The sequence below is a fragment of the Emys orbicularis genome, chromosome 1 (assembly GCF_028017835.1).
Source record: "Emys orbicularis isolate rEmyOrb1 chromosome 1, rEmyOrb1.hap1, whole genome shotgun sequence".
Taxonomy (NCBI): domain Eukaryota; kingdom Metazoa; phylum Chordata; order Testudines; family Emydidae; genus Emys; species Emys orbicularis.
Window position 1 is genome coordinate 67,278,013 of NC_088683.1, and position 20,801 is coordinate 67,298,813.

Here is a 20,801-nt window from a genome sequence, read left to right on the forward strand (position 1 = left end):
GAATCCATGCTATGTGGCAAAATTCAAAGAGGTCACTTTCCTGCCAGGCAGGAATCGAACTAGGCAGCTGAGAAGGAATGAATGATGAAAGGCTCCCAAAAAGAGTGGAGATGCTTCAGTTCAACTGATTGCCTTTCCTGCCTATTGCTGCTGTTGATCCTGTGCCTTGTGATGTGCACAGCATGTTTCAGAATATGCCTTAACCAGCCAGGGATGTAATGGCAGGGGGAGGCCTGGGGCAAGTTTAGTCAAATTTCTCTGTACTGTATAAAGGCAGAAAATCGATATATTAGTATTTCTGCAGTGTCATAGGTGTGCACAGTGCCGTACAAACATATGCTGATATAAAAAGGCAAGTTCCCCATCATCAAGAGCCTTCAATAGAAGTGATACAAACGAGGGTGATGGAATGTCTCTCCAAAAGCAAATGAAACATCTATTCAAAACTCTGCTGTAAAAAAACATCTACTCTGTCTCAGATTCTGGCCATGTTCAGCCCCTCATCAAATATCTTCACTGGATTCACATTGCATCCTGTATCAAAATTCAAGCTCATTTTGCATCTCACAGTTTATCTCCTTCCTACCTCCTTCTGCTCTCACACACACCTTCTTTGCCGTTTCAGGATATTGATGGTTGCATGGCTTTTGCCATTGTGTTGGCAGCTACACTGGCAAAATAAAAGAAGGACTCCTGCTACAGCAAGTAAACCTCCCATTTGTGCAATCTGGATAGAAATGCTTGCACACCTTTATCTACTTTGTACAAACATAAGGTAGTCACTGAGAGAGTTCCTTTGCTAGGATCCACAGTATGGTGTCACTCTACAAACCATGAAATATCAAGACTCTAAATTACAATACTGCTCACCTCTCCATAAACCGAAAAATATTAATGAGAAGGTGCTGATGGGAATATCTGAAGTATAATCAATATAATCAAGTCATAATCAATTTTGAAGTAGCTTATCAGGGATGGATAGTAAAATGTCACTGATGGCTGCCAGAACTAAAGCTCAGCATTTCAACGTACCCATTACTGAGACGTCATATTCTATCAGCAGAGTCGCTTCCTGTCCACACTGTTTCAGAATACTCATGGCTTCAGCATGTGACGTTCCAAGGAGTCGAATTCCATCAACACTCAGCAACCTGTCACCAGGTTTGATTGTGCCCTCTCTGAAGAGAAATTAAAGGAACAGTCCTTATTAATTTAATAGCATGTGGTTTGGAGATAATAGCCACTTATGCAAAGCGATTCACTCACGCCCTTCCTGACATCTATCCCACTTGACTTTACTCTTAACATTTACTTTGACAGTAAAAACGTTCAGGGGCCATTGTGAAAAGGAAATTGCTTTAATCGGAAAATCAGTGATGGGAAAAACTACCCATCACTAAATAATCAAGTCACAGTGGACTGCTATTAGGTATTGGTTTTGTTACAATATATGCGCTCTCTCTCTCTCTCTCTCTCACACACACACAGATGAAAAAGCAGATTGCTAACTGTACGGGATCACCTCCTGATTTACATCCCTCAACCCATTTGGACAGCTCTCTTCTTCCCCACCTGCTATCTGAAAGAAAATTGGCTAGCAATGCCATCCTCTCTCCAAGGTATATATCATAACATATCCTGAATTATTCTTAACCCAGGTCTCAGAGAAAAGGGCAGGGAGGAAGGGAAACAGAAAAAAAAAAGACAAAGGATCTCTTGAACATTTGTTATCTATTAATTTTAACCAGAGACAAAATTCCTGAGCAGAAGCCAGAGAACTCAGCATCCTTTAAAGAAACTGTGCGTTTAGTTCCTTTAATGTTTTAAGGACACCAATGCCATTTCTGAAAATGTAATTGACATATAGAATCACTTATCAAAATAGCTTTTTTCTTCTTTTTTTTACAGACATGAGATTTATATATATGTATATACAAAGAGAGAGAGAGAGAGAAAATATGCTAATAGGGCCACATCCTAAACTCCTTACTCAGGACTGATTGAGTGGGAGTTAAGCCTGAGAAAGGACTGAGCAATAACTCAGGTCAGGATTGGCTCTAATATTTTCCCAGAAAAAAATATAATATACATCTAGATCATTTGTTTCTGTAGTGCAAGAGAAATACATTTCAAAATACAGTATGGAATTAAACTGTACATTAAGGTTGCACTGTGCATCAAAAGGTTGTTTGAAAGCTGTGAAGAGCATGCGATAATCCCATCATAGGATTTTTAATTCCTCTCTCTCTCTCTCTGTATATATATATATATATATATATTTTAAGTGTGTGACAGGCAATTCTGAATCAAGCAGCTTAGTCTCTTAATTAAAATTCATGCTATGTCATCATGCACCAACCTCCTATGGTTGCCTATTGTTATTACAATGAAATGCATAATTTTTTAATTTCAAAGGATTGGGTTTGAACGTGTCTATTGTACTTCACAGATGTCTGTCTTAACTTCTGTCCCAGACAACCTAACCTTTCTCTCTTTCTCTCGCTACAGAGGAAAATGAATTGTACCTGTCAGCAGGCCCTCCAGGTCTAACACATGTTATTACAACAGGACGAGATTTATTTCTGTCATCATGTGCTCCACCTAGAAAAGGGAATAAAACACCCTTGTACTCCCTTTTTTTTTTTTAAATGAAAACTCATTTCCAAAATGCAATTCCAAAGGCTTGCAGCATGCACACTTACAGACTGGTTAGAAAAGCAAGAACCATTAAGTCACTAAAATACACCTACATGGCTGTACATGTGGAGTAATGCTATGCTAGTTTATAATAGAGGGGATTTCTACTCTACTGCTCCTTTAGAATAGGATTTGTTAAATGGGGATATTCATTTCTTAAACCCCCCCACAAATTCATTCCCCTTTTTTGTTCTCAGTACGCCCTCTTTATGCCTGTATGGACATTAGCACTAGGTATCCTGAATACTTTGCTGCACCAGGGAGGGAAAAATCTATTCTTAGAATAGCACAACAGTGACCACTGGGAGACCCTACACATTGAAAAAGACCCAGGACACTACTTTCCCTGAGGTTAGGGTTCTGTTACAGGTTCCAGGGCCTGCAATGTACAGGAGGACAGACTAGATGATCATGATGGTCCCTTCTGACCTTGAAGTCTATGAGCTAATAAACTCCCACAATTTACCATAGGAGTATCATTGTCTAAAAGCTGCATAAAGATTTTCTGTTCTCTAATTCAGCGTGAAGACTCTCATTCTACTATAGAGACTGGGGATGTTACTAAACTATAAATCAAATTTTAATAGCTAGCTTATACAAATAGTGTATGAGATATCTCCTTTAAGAGCCCTGATCCCATTGCAAATGGCAAACTTCCCATCTACTTCACTGGGACGAGGATTTGGCCTTGTGTGACCCAAAGTCAGGTATGTTCTTGGCATTCATTACTATTCATTACTATTGCTCCATAAATAAAAATTTATACCAGTTCATAAACACAGTTCATTAAGTACAGAAGAAATCATGCATTAATCACACAGAATTTACAAACTGTAGACAACAAATCTTGAAATATGATTGCACAGTATCATAAAAACTTATTGTTATTTTGCTTGTGCTCGTCTAGAAATTCAGACTATTCATGTTTAGGGATAACTTACCTCGTATTACAAACCCAAAAGTGTTCCCTTCTTTATGTAAAGTAACTTCCACCGTTCTAAATATGACACCCGATCCTTGTACAGCTGAAAGATTTAAAAGAAAAGCTTTGTCTGATTATACTCATAGCTCTACACTGCTTCCAAGCAAGCTCTTGAATTTCTGATCATACACTTGGAAGAGTTCAACTACAAAAAATAGTTTTTAACAGCTGTAATTTAACTACAACCCATGTTCTTACTGAGAACATTGTGGATCAGATCTTTAGCTAGTATAAATTGGCATAGACCCACTGAGTTCAATGGAGAGCAATTCCAATTGACAGCCACTGAGGGATCGGGCTCTCTGTGTTTGAAGGTATGTCTACATTGCACACTCCTTTTGGCAGTGTGTAGAGTACATACACTACACACCCACCTAGCACAGGTATAAATAGCAGTGTAGATGGGGAGGTACTGCCTAGACGAGCAGATAAGGACATGCCTGAACCCTGTAGGTATGTACCCTACTTGCTCAGGCAGTGCTTCCCAGCTGCTGCCACCCCCCAAAATCTGCCCCCCCCCCCGCTCACTGCTATTTTTTGCAGTGTAATGTCCTGTTGCCTCTCCGCTGCAGGAGTCCTTCCCTATTGCAGGAAAAGGGTACAGCAGTTCCTTGTGGCGGAGAAAGGCTCCAGCAGCAGGGAGCTGTCAGAGCCTTTCCCCGCTGCAATGAAAGACTCCAGCAGCAGGGAAAGCCTTTGGCAGGGCAGAGGCAGCTGAAAGGCTCTGGCAGTTCCCCACTGATGAAACTGTCCTCGCTTCCTCATCCCCGACAGAGCCTTTCATTGATGCGTGTAGCTACAAACCACAGCATGGACACAGCCTGCTTTTCACTACGGTGTGTTGTTATACATACCCTACGTGCCATGCCACGGGTGTGCAGTGAGGCACAAAGATGTCAAGTCAATTGCTCGAGGTCAGTTAAAGAGTCAGTTGCTCAACCCAGAATCCAGGAACCTTTACTCTTGTTGCTCAAAAGGTAGAGTCAAGATTTTTAGGCTACAAACCTCACCAACATTAAGCTTATTTTTTTGACACTGCAAAATCAGTTGTTTCCAGAGTCATGCTGACATCAGTTGAAAAGGCTGGTGCACAAACCAAGATGGTTGGGGACAATAAGCCATTGTATGAAAATCGAAGATGTTGTTGTTAAGAAACAAAAAGCCATTTACATTTAATTGCTAATAGAAAAAACTTTGGAAGAAGTGGGGAATTCACTGTTTCCAGAAAACTCAAAAATCAACAGGAGAAACATTTGCAAGCTTCTAACAGGGTCTTACAAACAAGGGAGCACACAAGGAATTAAAAAAGTACTTAATGGCATTGTTCCATGTTGGACTTGCAATTAGCAATGCTGCAGTGTAAATAGTTAAAAGGTCAGGATGCTGTTAATAAAGGCCATACTAAAGGTCTCTGTGGACAGAGGGGACAAAATGTTGGTGCATCCACGAAATACAGAGAGGGGTCCCTCACCTACATATTGGGTTCTGTGCAAAATGGAAGGTGTGGGCAAGAATAATGGGATTACTACACTCTGCAGCACTGCCCCATCACAAGGTTTCTGTGAGTAAATTAATGCTTACTCCATCATTACTACTGCACTGGCGGGTGCCCCCACAGTCTGAAACCACAACTACCCCATCTCCCCCAGCAGTGCAGTTTCAGCATGCTGGGGGGATGACAAGGTCTGGAAAGCATAAGCTTATATACAGAAATCTTCCTACTATATTACAAGGCATAGTACATATAATAGTCAGTGGATGTCGACAGGGATAGCTAGGATGCTATTATTCAGTCTCGTTACCAGCTACACTTGCACAAAGGTCAGAAATTCTGAAAACTTAAATGAATGGTTATGGTTACCACTGTAATGTAGCATGACAGACACATATTTCAACTGACCAAAGTCGCACATATACCAACAGTACCTAAACTGTAGAAAGTAGATTTGGTTAGCTGCAAAAGAAAAAAAATGAGAGCAAAATAACCACATCCACTGTTTAATTTATTTAATTAATTGAAATATCCTAATTCTGAACATGAAGTTCAGTTATCCTCAACAATCACTAATCAACAATAAGCATTAAAGCACATTAAGGAAGTTGCCAAAAGTTCATAAAAACAAAGAATTCCATAAGGAGAGTTAATTGCCAGCAGCTAGAACACAATGGGTTTTATTAACCCTTGCCCCTTCAGGCACCATAATGCATCAGGAATGTAGAGAGATCAATGGGATGCTCTGCTTCCAGTACGCTGCAACCCTTTGTTTAGGCAGGAAAGTCCTAGCAAGCTGGTTCTGCAGGTCTTCCTTCCTTTTCTTGTCCAGTATCAGTGAGAATAGACCTTTCCCACTTCCAGTCCCTCCAGTTCCAGCCCCCACCTTTCCAGCTCACCATAACTCCAACTACCACTACCCACCTGATTCCTCCCAACTGCCACTAATTCTCTCTCTCTCTCTCTCTCACACTCACACACACATAAACCTTAAAAAAACTGGGGATGGATGGGCTAAGGAAAGAGGGAAGGTAGATGTTAAGTAGGACTGTGTGTACTTCTTTTCATAACAACGCCCAAAATAAGGTAAAGTCAGCTAGCTTTGGGTGTCAACATGAACTTGAATCTTGGAGTCCATTTTGGACAGCTTGAGGTCCTCCATTCACCTACTCAACCACACAGCTCCGAGCACATCCCCCCGTCTGCTTAAAACAACCCTCCAGGTCTGATGTCTTCAGGGGGTATCATAGAATCATAGAATATCAGGGTTAGAAGGGACCTCAGGAGGTCATCTAGTCCAACCCCCTGCTCAAAGCAGGACCAATTCCCAACTAAATCATCCCAGCCAGGGCTTTGTCAAGCCTGACCTTAAAAACCTCTAAGGAAGGAGATTCCACCACCTCCCTAGGTAACCCATTCCAGTGCTTCACCACCCTCCTAGTGAAAAAGTTTTTCTAATATCCAACCTAAACCTCCCCCACTGCAACTTGAGACCATTATTCCTTGTTCTGTAGTCTGCTAACACTGAGAACAGTCTAGATCCATCCTCTTTGGAACCCCCTTTCAGGTAGTTGAAAGCAGCTATCAAATCCCCCCTCATTCTTCCCTTCTGCAGACTAAACAATCCCAGTTCCCTCAGCCTCTCCTCATAAGTCATGTGTTCCAGCACCCTAATCATTTTTGTTGCCCTCCGCTGGATTCTTTCCAATTTTTCCACATCCTTCTTGTAGTGTGGGGCCCAAAACTGGACACAGTACTCCAGATGAGATCTCACCAATGACGAATAGAGGGGAATGATCACATCTCTCGATCTGCTGGCAATGCCCCTACTTATACAGCCCAAAATGCTGTTAGCCTTCTTGGCAACAAGGGCACACTGTTGACTCATATCCAGCTTCTCGTCCACTGTAACCCCTAGGTCCTTTTGTGCAGAACTGCTTCCTAGCCATTCGGTCTCTAGTCTGTAACAGTGAATGGGATTCTTCCGTCCTAAGTGCAGGACTCTGCACTTGTCCTTGTTGAACCTCATCAGCAGGGCCGGCCCTTCCACTAGGCGACCCTAGGCGGTCGCCTAGGGCGGCAGGATGTGGGGGGCGGCATTTCGCCACCCTCTGCGGAATTTCGGCGGCGAGGGGCTTCTTCCGCTCTGGGTTGTCGGCGGAAATTCGGTGGCGGGTCCCGGAGTGAGTGACTAGTGAAGGACCCCCGCCGCCGAGAACGCAGGTTCAGAGGAGGAGCTGCCGCTGATTACTGTGGAGGAGCGCTAGGGCGGCAAAAACCCTGGTGCCGCTCCTGTTCATCAGGTTTCTTTTGGCCCAATCCTCTAATTTGTCTATGTCCCTCTGTATCCTATCCCTACCCTCCAGCGTATCTACCACTCCTCCCAGTTTAGTGTCATCTGCAAACTTGCTGAGAGTGCAGTCCACGCCATCCGTCAGATCATTAAGGTAGGTGATATGCTGGCCAGCTCTCTTCCCCACTCTTAGGCTCACCCTTTTCCCCATGACTAAACTGTTTAGGGAGGGACTGTCTGGTCCACATCATCCCTCTTACCTCTTCTGTAGTTTGCCTATTATACCAGTGCAACCTAATGTACCTCTGAGCCTTAGACTGAGGTAGAGGTCAGTGAGGTGGCAGAGACACAAAGAACAGCAATGTTTGTACACTGAGAGGCAGGCAGGTCTCCTATCACCCAGAAAACCCTTATCACGAATCTGTTGAGGGTTTGGACTTGAAGAGGACAGGAGGAGGAAAGGAGTGAGTTGGCAGTCCCTGACGATGTTATGGCGTGGGCAGGTCACTCCTCAATCATGACCCCAGAAGTCACAAAGGTAAGGTATTCACCAGAGGGGGCTTTGTGGGGCTTTATGCATGGAAGGGGACTGCATCTTAAAAGGAGGAAGGCAGAGGTACTGGTAAAACTAATGGGCACTATTATCTTCTTGAGATATCTTATTGTTAAAACAAAAAGGTGGAGAGGAACTGAAGACAGAGGTACAGGGGCAACAGGAAACAAAAGTGGAGGTTTGAGTTCCTGTTCTCTTCCCCCACCCTACTCCATAGTTCTCTTGCCTCTGAATATATCAAATGTATTTCCCAATATCCTTAGTTAATGGTCATCCCTAAAGTTATGGGGAAATAGTGAATAAGGAGTAGGTATAAACTGTTTACATTGCCTGTATTTGGAAGCTGATTTTCAACGGGACTTGTGCTCCTCAGCCATTTAGGTGATTTTGAAAATCCCACACTACATATTCATTTGATTTGACCATTTCTGTACTCTGCAATAACTGTAGCAGAAACACACATTTTAAAAACCTCTTATTGAAAATGTCCGTTCTGTTATTCTGTGTGTAAGATGATTTCAGTTTATCTGTCCATTACTTACAGACTGGAGGGAGCTCATACTCCACTTCTAGAACAACCCTCTCGCCAACATTCTTGAGGAGGCTGATGATCTCGTCATGGCGAAATTTTGTCAGGTTGATTCCATTCACAGATTTGATGTAGTCTCCCACGTCCAGCTGGTCACTTCTGCAACAGACACATGTTCTCTTCCATAAACTTGTATGTCATGTTGCCAAAGTAGCAGAGTTGCTTTCAATTACATTTTTAGTGTTGATAAAAATGAATCTTGCCACACAAATAAATTCAAACAAGCAAAACCCTTCTTGTGCTGATTTTCCAAATAGCAGAGTGACATTTCAAGAATTTAATCTAATATAATACATAAAATATATACAAAGAAGAGACGTATTAGAGTATTAAATTTTGATGTAGGAAATCAGGACTGCATAACCATGCCAGTTACAGTACTCAGCTATACCTGGGATGATTTCTCTTCCTTCATGTGCTCTTTTAACCTCCCTCCCCTTCCCCCGCCCCCAACACCACCCGCCACCTCTCTCTGTTTGGGCTACTGCCAGAAGTATTTTCTGGACAAGTTGTTGCCTCCACAGCCAACATCACAACTACAGCAGGTAAGCCAGAGCCCATTGGCACATGTTCTGCTCAGTTACTTGGAATGATTTGCCTTAATCTGGGTCTCTCCAGCTGCATCTCTCCCCAGTTACAGCTTGTTCCGCTTTCTCTGTAGAAGCAGGCCAGTGATATATATATATTTAAATCTTTAATAAACAGGTCATCAACAGTCATTTGAAACTATGATACCACCTTATCTGAACTTTTCAACTATATTTTTTCCTTGACATTATAATGTGTTTTTGTAGGTTTTATTCAAGGACAACAATTCATTAAATTTAAACCATTTATAAGAAATTAAATTATTCTTGAAATGATGCATCATCAGTATTTCTGGCTTTTTATCAGAGCAGCCTTGAGGGACGCAACGGTTCAACTACTATTGAAATGTTTCTTATATCGCTTCTCTGCTCTGATGTGCTGCCTTACAGATGCTGGTAGTCACTTATTTATTAGTGACCTTTTTGATGCGGTATGTATTTTTTGAAGCAATCACATCTTATAATGTATTTTGTGGCTTCAGATATGGTTACCTAGCAGCGATTCCTCCTTGACGTAGGTTAGATACTCTTGGTTTCCCATCCTTGTCAATTCCACCCGATACCGTAAGCCCTAGGGTGGTGCCTTCTTTTTTCATTAATTCAACTATTGTTGAGCCCTTGAATTCCTCTGTTGAAAGAAAATTATTGGTGTTATTAAAATTTAAATTGTATTACAGATGTTGCTTTTTAAAAAAACTATTTCATCTACCTCCCAAGGAAGTAATTTTGTATTTTAATAGGGGAAAATGTGTATATCTGCCTGCTTTTTATAATACAATTCACAGGCTTGGGCTAGAACGCTCTATGTATAGATAAATCTGATGTAGATATTCCATAACAGATTATTAAAAAAGGCACCAATAGGCTAGTATACTCCAGACTGCCAAGAAATACAAAGTGTGGCAAGGCTTACATAAAAGGTAATTTTTCTGTATTCTATTTCACATTCTCAAATCGCTTTCTTTTCTTTGATTTCTCTTTCTAAAACCAAGGTTTAAATTATACACTTTTGTTGGATAACAAATTGCTGGGATAAAATAAATAGCGGGCAAATGATGTAACTGAATTTTGGATCCAGACTAATTTTGAGGCCATTACTATATGTCCAGAATAATCAGGCATAATAAGATTTCAGGAAGAAATAAAATGTATCAGGTCCAATCAGTTCTCTCTCTAAGATAAACAGAGTTCCACTTTAATCTACAGATGAAAGGTGTTAGTTAAATGCTATTTAACTGTTATTAATTTAAGATCCAGTTCTGTCAGCTTTATATTGAGTAACACCTTTCTCTACAAGTAGTCTGACTGATATTAATGGGACACTTGCAGACTCAAGTGCTACTCCTGTGAGTAAGGGTGGTAGAATCTGGCTCAGAAGTGTCCAATAATGCCACACAGCATGCCTTGTCTTCTAAAGCCTGATTTTGAAAGGTAGCCTCAACTATAATTATTTGGGCACAATTTTGCACCCACAATTGCCAATGCAAAATCAGAGGTTGAATGGGGTCCCATTTACAGGCAGGGCCTCGAGATACACAGACTTGTAAATGTGTGTTTTAAAAGTAGTGGCCTGTATCTACAATGAAGTGTATCATATTAGTCATTGAGACTCCTCAAAATGCACTGAAAAATCAATCCCTGTAAATCAATACTTCTAGCATTAGGAAACACCATGGAACAAAATATTGCTGTGCTTTTTTTCCCCTTTATAAAATCTGAAAGTGAATTTAGTGCCCAAGAAAGTAAGTTAATGGTGGTACTAGCCTGAGCCAAGGACAGTGTTCATTTGTGTGGATAGTATGTAAGAATCTTTATAGAGCAGTGCCAATGCAATATCGTTGACCTGTAAACACCCCTGCTATTCCAGTCTTAAGAGAGAGGAGGAGACAGGCAATTGTGGCCACTTGTGGGGTGGTTTATAAGGATGTGCACAAATGTGGACAAGGAAAGGTCTTCCAGCCTTATTTTAAATTTGCAACTAATATGGGAACTGAAATTAGAAAAGAAAATTCTATTATTTGTCAAACTACAGAGTGGAATAAATGACATGAGTTCAGAAAATTCAGTGAATCATAGCCTAAGGCTGAACATACTTATAGTTCTATTTTCCATAATCAGCTATAATAGAGACCTCAGTGGGTTAGGTAGCTTAGTGGTTAGTACCCTGAGTGCCAACCCCCCCAGCAGGCACGTCTTGCAGTCCAGGCCCTCTTTTAATCAGAAGTGCAGTGAGGTGGGCAGTGGTAGGGGAGCCCTGGACCGCTCACTCCACCAAGCTGTGATCCAGGGCCCAAGGAGGGTCAACAGTGTCTGGTCCCCACAGATACCTTCTGAGTTACCCTCCATAGGTCACTTCCTACTGTCTGCTGTTCTTCCCCAGCTTCCAGTTCAATATGAGGTGAAAAGAAAAAGCTGCTGAGACAGAGAACAGGATGTTCCTCTCCTCTGAATTCTTGAGATAGCACAACTCTGAATCTGACATTGGATGCATCTGTTTGGAGAATAAAGGGCTTCGAGAAGTCTGGGTGGAATAGTAGTGGCTCCTGGGTCAACTGGTCTTGTAGTGTACTAAATGCCTTGACACAGCTTTTGGTCCAATGGACCCTTTTGGTGTGGTATCCTTCACCAGGTCTGTCAAAAGGGCAGCAATGGTCGTGAAGTTTGGGATGTACTATCTCTAGTACCCCACTAATCCCCCCAAATGCTGGACTTGCTTTTTTGTGGAAGGGATGGGGCAACCCGTTAGGGCTTGGACTTTGTCCACAAGGGTTTGTAGCTGCCCTCCTCCCACCATGGTATACCCTGGGTAGGTGACTTCTTGGGTGGCCAGCCAACATTTGGTTGGGTTGACCATCAAACGTGCCTTCTTGAGAGCCGTAACACCGCACCAATGTGTTCCATGTGCTCGGCCCAGCTCTCATTGTAGATGACAATATTGTCAATGTAGATATCCACAGTACACGACCCATGCGGCCACAGTACTCTGTCCATCAGCCACTGGAAAGGTGACAGTGACCCCATGAAATCTACAGGGCATGGTTTCAAACTGATATAGCCCCCATGGTGCAGAGAAGGTCTTTTTTTCTTTTCTTTATGGAGATATACCTATCTCATAGAACTGGAAGGGACCCTGAAAGGTCATCGAGTCCAGTCCCCTGCCTTCACTAGCAGGACCAAGTACCGATTTTGCCGCAGATCCCTAAGTGGCCCCCTCAAGGATTGAACTCACAACCCTGGGTTTAGCAGGCCAATGCTCAAACCACTGAGCTATCCCTTTAGACTTAGGTGTCAAGGGGATTTGCTAACATGAACAACGACAGCTCCCGTTCCTGACTGGATAGGAAGGTCTTGGGGTATCTGGTGGCATAGTCCAAGATTACCAATGTATTTGTGCCCTGCTGCAGACTTCTCTACAGGCCGAACACGTCTATGCCTGTTCTCTTGAAGGGTACTTCCACAATGGATAGTGGTACCAGGAGGGCTTTTGGGACCTATTTCTGGCCTGTCCACTGACATTATGGACATGAAGCACAATAGTCTCACACCTCTTCATGGATGCCTGGCCAGCAGAACCTCATGCTCACACTGTCAAGAGTCTTCTTCCTCCCCAAGTGACCTCCACATGGAGCTGTGTGGGCCAATGCAGCACCCTCTTCCAGAATTTCTTGTTTTTCCTGTCTTAGGATCCTTCATTGCCCAGTATGCCGTCTCCCCTATCAGTTAAAAATGGGGCCACTGTTTCAACTGCTGCGGGTCTAGTGCTTTACCACCTGCATGGGCGAGTTGCTCATAAACACTGCTCAGGGTCAGGTCATTTCTTCTTTCTTCCACAAAGTCCCCCTCATTGGACAGCAGATCTAGGTTGAAAGGTGGCGGCGAATGCTTATGGCCCCAGTTGGGTTCAGGCAATGGGTCCTTTATCCGTGAAGATGGTCCTACTCGAGGGTGTTGGTCCTCCAAGCCCCTTCCTTCTTATGGCCCCCTCTTGGCCACCGGGGCTATCCCTGCCTTCCAGGGTCTTCCGGCTTCAGCTCTGCCTTTTTTACAGGGGCAACTCACCACCCTTTGACCACTTCTTCAAAGAACTTCCAGTTGTGCCCAAGTATGACCAGGTAGGCCAGGTCTTTTGCCAATCCAGCCTGCATCATTTCAGTATGTTCTTGCATGGCCAGTTGTACTTCTCTTTGGATAGAATTGTACATCTCCATGGATACACTGGAGATAGATTATGTTCCCAGTTGTACCTCCCGTCCTCAGCAGCCTCTCCCAGACCAAAGTCTGACTACAGAATGAGTTTATCAGACCATATACTGCTACACCATTCATTTGTACTGGGACCAAGATCTTCCCAGGGCCCCTCTTCCAAGCCCTGTTATCGGCCGTCCAGGCCTGTCCATAATCACAGTCCATGAATAAGAAGCCCTTTCTGAAATGTCCTTGCTGAACACATACAAAACAGCTCCCAGTGGGAGGAATTGGTCTCTCTGTTGATTCTCTCAAGGGGAGAAATCCCTTTGGATAAGGTCGTTCAGCCAGGCCAACCACAGCCCTCTTGGTCAGTGGAGGGCGGACTTCCAGGCTCTTCTCTTCGCCTTTGTGCCTCCCTCCACTAGAGTTGGGTGTCCAAACCTCCCTAATTACCTTTGTTGGAGTTCGGGCATTGGTACTCTGCGGGGACTGGGGCTTCATAGGACTGACTTTTGGTGTTTCTGACTCTAGCCCGAGGAACATCAGGTAAATCTCTGCCAATGACACTGCCTTGGCCAAAGTTTCTGACCAATGTCTTACCACCCACTTGCACGACCCCTCTGGAAGGATTTAAGTGAATTGTTCTACAATGAGCTTTTCTGTCACCTGGTCTCCTGTACACATCTCTGACTGGAGCCATCACCAGCAGTGTTTCTTCAGAGTCTGGGCAACGGCCCGTGTCTGCGCACGGGAAAAAATTTCTCAAGGTGGAACTGCTGTCGGTAGGTTTCTAGTGAGATGCTGGAGGCATCTAGGATGGCTGCTTTGACATGAGAGTAGTCCTGAGCAGGACGCATGAAGACTCTGATACACCTCTCGGGACAGTCTGGTCAAGTAGGGGGCCAACAGAGCATCCTAGGATTTTATAATTGTACTATGATAATTAATTATGATTTGATTTCATCCTGCCAGCCACCCTTTTTGAGTAGCAGAAAGGAATGACCCTCTGGGACTATGGGATTCTGTTTCCCATATGCATTACAAATTGGGCCCTTTTTAGTTCTTTGTTTTAAGGTTTAGTAAGTAAGAGACAGGATCCTGTAGTGTGTTTATGTTAAGTAGATTAGAGGAACGTTGAAGGCCTGGGTCTCAATGTGAATTGTTTTGGTTATAAAACTTAGCAAGGTTTAATTAACAATGTCTTTTTGCTCGATATAAAATACTGCTGTTTGTATTCTCAAGGGTCTCTGTAAAAGACTGTGTGAATGAGGAATGGTGTGAAGGCCATTGTTAACCAGATGGTCAAGAAAGGAGGAGTGAAGACACTTATTGAGACTTATTGACACCAGAGAACCATCAACGCACATCCATGATTGAGGAAGGGCAGATTGACGACCTTGAGGTGGAGGCTGGCACAACTAAAGTCAATTGATTAAATCAAATCCAGGACAGGATGACCCTCTCGGAGGTGTTTTGAAATGTTTACATCAAAAGATAATACCAATTAAGGAGTAACCAGTCATAAACTGACACAGAAAAATCCATAGACTTCAACAGAGAAAAAAGACTATAAGAACAGGGTGCTTTGCCATGGGACTTTGGGTTCGTCTTGCCACTAATCCAGGAGCATCAGATCGTGACCGACAGAGCCCGGCTCCTCTCTGCCACCAATCTGGCTGGCCACTAGATTGATCCAGACTCTGGACTGGTAACTATAAACATCGACTGGCGGGGCTGTGTGCATGGTGTGTGTGTGTGTGACTGAAAAGCATATACTAACTGCTGTATTCTCAATAAATGCAGCATGTTGCCTTCTCCCCTATAGAAGATCTCGTGTGCTTTGTTTAAGCATAACATTTTTGGTGGAGAATTGCGAAAGGGGGAAGAATTTGCGCTGTAATTATTGACAATACTGCTAAGAAGGTATACCATACACTTAAAGGTGATCGATCATTCAGGTGTGCACACCCCCGGTCATAGAGATACCGGGCAGTAAAGAGGGAACCAGGTGTGGTTAATATTGTATTCACTGTTGGTGCTCTCCTTGGTCCATGACAGCCATGCTCTCCAACGTGACCAGGAATGCCTCATGGTCATCCGAGGGCCCCATTTTAGTTAGCTTCACCGGGATACCTGGGCTTTTATCAGAGTTCCTCCAACCAATGGTTAAACTCAAGGCTGCCTCGGGTGGTTGTAAGAGCATTGCCACCTGCTGGACTAGTTGCTCCTGTTCCTGCTGCTGTGCCATCTGCTGCTGTTGCTGGGCGGCGAGCTGCTGAAGCAGTTGGCTCTGCTGTTGCTGGTTTTCAAGAACCTATTTTAGCAGTTTCTCTATATCCATCCCTTTCTTTTTTTCCCACCTCCTTTCTGGTCTCCTATCAGGCCTGGGACACTATGATGCCCACACTCTCCACCAAATGTAATAGAGTCCTTGGTGGGTTTAGCAGGCCTAGTGATTAGTGCAATTAGTGCAACCCCCCCAGCAGGCAAGTCTTGCAGTGCAGGCCCTCTTTTAATCAGAGGTGTGACGAGGTGGGCAGTGGTAGGGGAACCCAAGTCCCCCCACTCCACTGGGCTCTGACCCAGGGCCCTAGGAGGGTCGGTATATCTGCCCTCGAAGGTGCCCTCCAAGTTGGTCACTTCCTACCATCTGCTGGTCTTCTCTAGCTTCCAGTCCAATATAAGGTGAAAAGAAAAAGAAAAGGCAACCAAACCACCAGCCCCAACTGGGCTCACCATACAGTTTTAGTCCCTGAGAGAGGCTTCTCTGGTGCTCTTGTCAGGAGCATATAGGGGAGGTCTGTCCTCCAACCCAGCCTCCCCCTTCTGATCTGGGTTGCTCCCTTTTCAACCCTTTCTCCAATTGAAGCATGCTCTATGGGGCTGGATGGGTGGGGCTAGCTGGGTACAGTACTTTCCTTTAATCCCTTCCAGTCCAGTGTGGGGTTTGTATACCCTAGTACACCATCTAAAAGGTATTAAACAAACTGGTAATATATCATCAAAACAGATCTGTGATATGAACCAAAACAATTATTTTAAGGCCAAAAGTTAAGAAAGAAAATATGCTAATGTAAATGCTAATGTTTCATATTTTCAAATACGTTTTAGAACTTTTTCCGAAGCCTCCAGTAATAAATAATAATAATAATGCAATAGCACCTGCAGGCCCCAGTAAGGGATTGGGTGCTATTACAGTAAACGTAGTACACACATACAATAAAAAGAAAGTCTCTGCCCCAAAGAGGTTACAGTACAGGGCGCTGAGCATGCAAAGACTTACATATGTGTTTTACAAACTGTGAGTCGTGTCCATGAGCTTACAGTCTAAGTAAGGTGAATAAGTTAGCCTTGGGTAAGTAAGTTAACCTTACCAGGTAAGAGTCAGCATGCGTGTGGATTTAACCAATATTTTTATATGTGCCATTCTACTATAGACAAAAAGTGTCCTTTATATTTCCTGATTTTTACTCAGCATAGTACTTGGGCAACAAATATATAATTGAGTATCTACTATAACAATTGAGCTCTGAAAATAATGTTATTTAAAAACAACTCCTCCTCCTCTTGAGCTGAATGCTTCTCTCAGTTACACTGTTGCAATCCCATAACTGAATGAACCTGCGTTTCATTAGGGTCTTATTGGTGTTCTGAGGCCAAAATCTGTCCTGCACACCACAGAACTGTAAGTAACCACCATCTTGGGACAAGAAAATTTCAATGATAACAGAAAAGGTGCTCAAATACAATGGTCACTGAGGTAGACTGAGGCCTTGTCTACACCCAGCCGCTAGTTCGGCGGCTGGGAATCGAAGTTCCGGGTTCGATTTATCGCGTCTGGTCTGGACGCGATAAATCGATCCCGGAAGCGCTCGCCGTCGACTGCGGTACTCCAGCTCGGCGAGAGGAGTACCGCGGAGTCGACGGGGAGCCTGCCTGCCGCGTGTGGACCGCGTCTGAACCGCGATAAGTTCGAACTAAGGTATGTCGACTTCAGCTACGTTATTCACGTAGCTGAAGTTGCGTACCTTAGTTCGAAGTTGTGGGTTAGTGTAGACCAGGCCTCAGTTGCACCCCAAGTGAAATCCAAGAGACACTATGACAAGATTATTATTTCTTCAAGAAGAATTGGATCACGATTACAGTAAAAGTTCCGTTCATGGCTCGAATTTTAAATCTGACCTTTGTGGGTATTTATCCAATTAAAGAAAATAAGTTGATTTTAATCTTTTGATTTTCATCAAGTTGATGTAAATATTATGTGTTAATGAACAGAAAGCAACAAAAATTAATTGAATCATCAGAAATCATTCTCTTCTCAGAAAAAGAGAGAGATTTTCACAAAACTACAAATGGAGAGAACATTTACTCAAAAATATATTCAATTAGTATATAAAAACATATGTACTGCTTCCAAACATTTAGTGTGCATTTTTCATTCCTTTCAATGAAAGCTGGGTTTTCATTAGTTTCAAGAAAATACTAGAAAGTCTAGATTTTCAGGAAATACATTTGCAGTTTAGTGAACTACTCTGTGCGGGGACTAAAAGCCCATGGAACTTAAAAAACTACTTGTTCCTGCTGCTTATTTTTGACCTTAAGACATGACTAATTAATAAGGGAAATCTATGAAGAATTTTGACAATGCAGTACCTGTGGGAATTTCCTCCACAAATCAGCAGAATTTCTGCAAGGGAGGCATTTTGATTTTACATTCTAAATGGGCCTCTTTTGTGTCTTAATAACAGATCACATAAGGATTTAGAGGGTTGTTCAAAAATATAGACTAGCTTCTTAAACTGGATAGACTTCATGGCTCCTAATGCTTTCAGTTCATTGTTGGCAGGCATGGTTTTCTGGCAGTCTCAGGAGAGAGAAATATAGAAAGGTTATGGATAGGATTTGAAAACTTCATTCCAGTATGGTGAATAGGGGTCTTTTCCTGGATGAGTACCATTAATTTCTGCAAAATCCAAGCTTTCATTTAAAAAATTTCAAATCCTTCTGCTGTGAAGAAATCCTTGAAAATATGAATCAAACATAAACCAATACAGAGCAATCTCCCTGAGTCTGCAGACAGACAGCTCCAGTGCCTCTACTGATGACCACAGCTTGTCAAGCTGCAGCAAAATGAAAACTGACAAGTCACGTTACAGTAAAAGAATGAGAGACGACTAAGGCCTATGTCTACCCTAAAAATTTCTGCCAGTATAACTATATTGGCAAAAGCCTCCTAGTGTTGATGTAGCTTATATCAGCATATAAGAAAAGTAATCAGTTAAGGTGGGATGGGCCATCCTGATTATCACTACAAAAGTTTTTTTTCTCCTGCTGATAACAGCCCACCTTAACTGATTACTCTCGTTATAGTTAGTATGGCAACACCCATTTTTTCATGTCCTCTGTGTATATATATCTTCCTACTGTATTTTCCACTGCATGTGTCCGATGAAGTGGGTTTTAGCCCACGAAAGCTTATGCTCAAATAAATTTGTTAGTCTCTAAGGTGCCACAAGTACTCCTGTTCTTTTAGTGTTTAAACATGATTGTGAAACATGAGTGTAGCTCAACCCTTGTTAGTTTGTTTGGTTAAAAACCACACATACAGATTAGGGAACCATGTTTTAGTTTTGATATTGACCAAGGTTAAAACATAATTCCCTAACATATTCATAACATTTCTTTCCTGTCCACACAAAAGCCTCATCTACAGTGAGGTTTTTGTCAAATTCTCCCAATATTGTTCAAGCAGCAATGCAGCTTCACCAATGCTAGCAACAGTGGGAGTTCTAACCAACTGCTAATCTGTGAGGTTTTTAAATTACTGTCTTGTTTGGGCCCAGCCGTGAACACAAGACCATTTCATACCAACTGGCAGAGGGCACAGGGGGTTCATAGGGCTGTACAGGGATCCCATGGGTCAGATATCTACAGAATACTGTATACTAATGCGAGAAGTATGGGGAATAAGCAGAAAGAACTCGAAGAAGAATGCTAGTAAATAAACACAACTATGACATAGTTGGCATCACAGAGACTTGTGGGATAATATGCATGACTGGAATATTGGTACAGAAGGGTACAGCTTGCTCAGGAAGGGCAGGCAGGGAAAAAAGGGAGGAGGTGTTGCCTTATATATTAAAAATGTATACACTTGGACTGAGGTTGAGATGGAAATAGGAGACAGACTTGTTAAAAGTCTCTGGGTAAGGATAAAAGGGGTAAAAATCAAGGGTGATGTCATAGTAGGCGTCTACTACACACCACCTAACCAGGAAGAAGAGGTAGATGAGACTTTATAAACAACTAACAAAATCATCCAAAGCACAGGACTTGGTGGTGATGGGGGACTTCAACTACTCAGACATCTGTTGGGAAAATAACACAGCAGGGCACAGATTATCCAACAAATTCTTGGAATGTATTGGAGACCATTTTTTATTTCAGAAGGTGAAGAAAGCTACTAGGGGAGAGGCTGTTCTAGATTAGATTTTGACAAATAGGGAGGAACTGGTTGAGAATTTGAAAGTGGAAGGCAGCGTGGATGAAAGTGATCATGAAATGGTAGAGTTCGTGATTCTAACGAATGGTAGGAGGAAGAACAGCACAATAAAGACAATGAATTTCAAGAATGCAGACTTTAGCAAACTCCATGAGTTGGTAGGTAAGATCCCATGGGAAGCAAGTCTTAGGGAAAAAACAGTTTAAGACAGTTGGCAGTTTTTCAAGAGACATTAAGGGCATAAGAGCTAACTATCCCACTGCGTAGGAAAGATAGGAAGTCTGGCAAGAGACCACCCTGGTCTAACCAGGAGATCTTCAATGATCAAAGAATCAAACAAGAGTCCAACAAAAAGTGGAAACTAGGTCAAATTACAAAGGATGAATATAAACAACACAAGTATGTAGGGACAAAATTAGAAAGGCTAAGGCACAAAATGAGGGAAGATTGAAAAAAAATTGTTTTGTTTAGTCTGGAAAAGAGAAGACTGAGCGCGAACATGATAACGGTTTTCAAGTACACAAAAGGTTGTTACAAGGAGGAGGGAGAAGAATTGTTCTTCTTAACTTCTGAAGATAGGACAAGAAGCAATGGGCATGGGAGGTTTAGGTTGGACATTAGGAAAAACTTCCTAACTGTCAGGGTGGTTAAGCACTGGAATAAATTGGCTCGGGAGGTTGTGGAATCTCCATCACTGGAGATTTTTAAGAGCAGGTTAGACAAACGCCTGTCAGGGATGGTCTAGATAATACTTAGTCCTGCCATGAGTGCAGGGGACTGGACTAGATAACCACTTGAGGTCCCTTCCAGTCTTATGATTCTATAATAGTTCACCAAAGAGTGGTATGTGAAGTCATTACTGAAAGCCAGGTGCCCAATGGACATTATAATCATTGTGAAATGTATTTTTGGACAATA

General features: G+C 42.7%; 1 protein-coding gene across 5 annotated transcripts in view; it reads right to left on the reverse strand.

The window, feature by feature from the left end:
- The window catches only part of GRIP1 (glutamate receptor interacting protein 1), a 358,951-nt gene that overhangs the window by 120,627 nt on the left and 217,523 nt on the right, over window positions 1–20,801 (reverse strand). For all 5 annotated transcript variants that reach the window (XM_065419595.1, XM_065419580.1, XM_065419588.1 and 2 more), the window contains exons 3-7: window positions 9,686–9,821; window positions 8,560–8,705; window positions 3,639–3,722; window positions 2,526–2,601; window positions 1,033–1,178 (exon numbers count right to left, since the gene is read on the reverse strand). In XM_065419595.1, coding sequence (XP_065275667.1) covers window positions 1,033–1,178; window positions 2,526–2,601; window positions 3,639–3,722; window positions 8,560–8,705; window positions 9,686–9,821 — 588 coding nt within the window. The remainder of the gene's footprint in view (window positions 1–1,032; window positions 1,179–2,525; window positions 2,602–3,638; window positions 3,723–8,559; window positions 8,706–9,685; window positions 9,822–20,801) is intronic.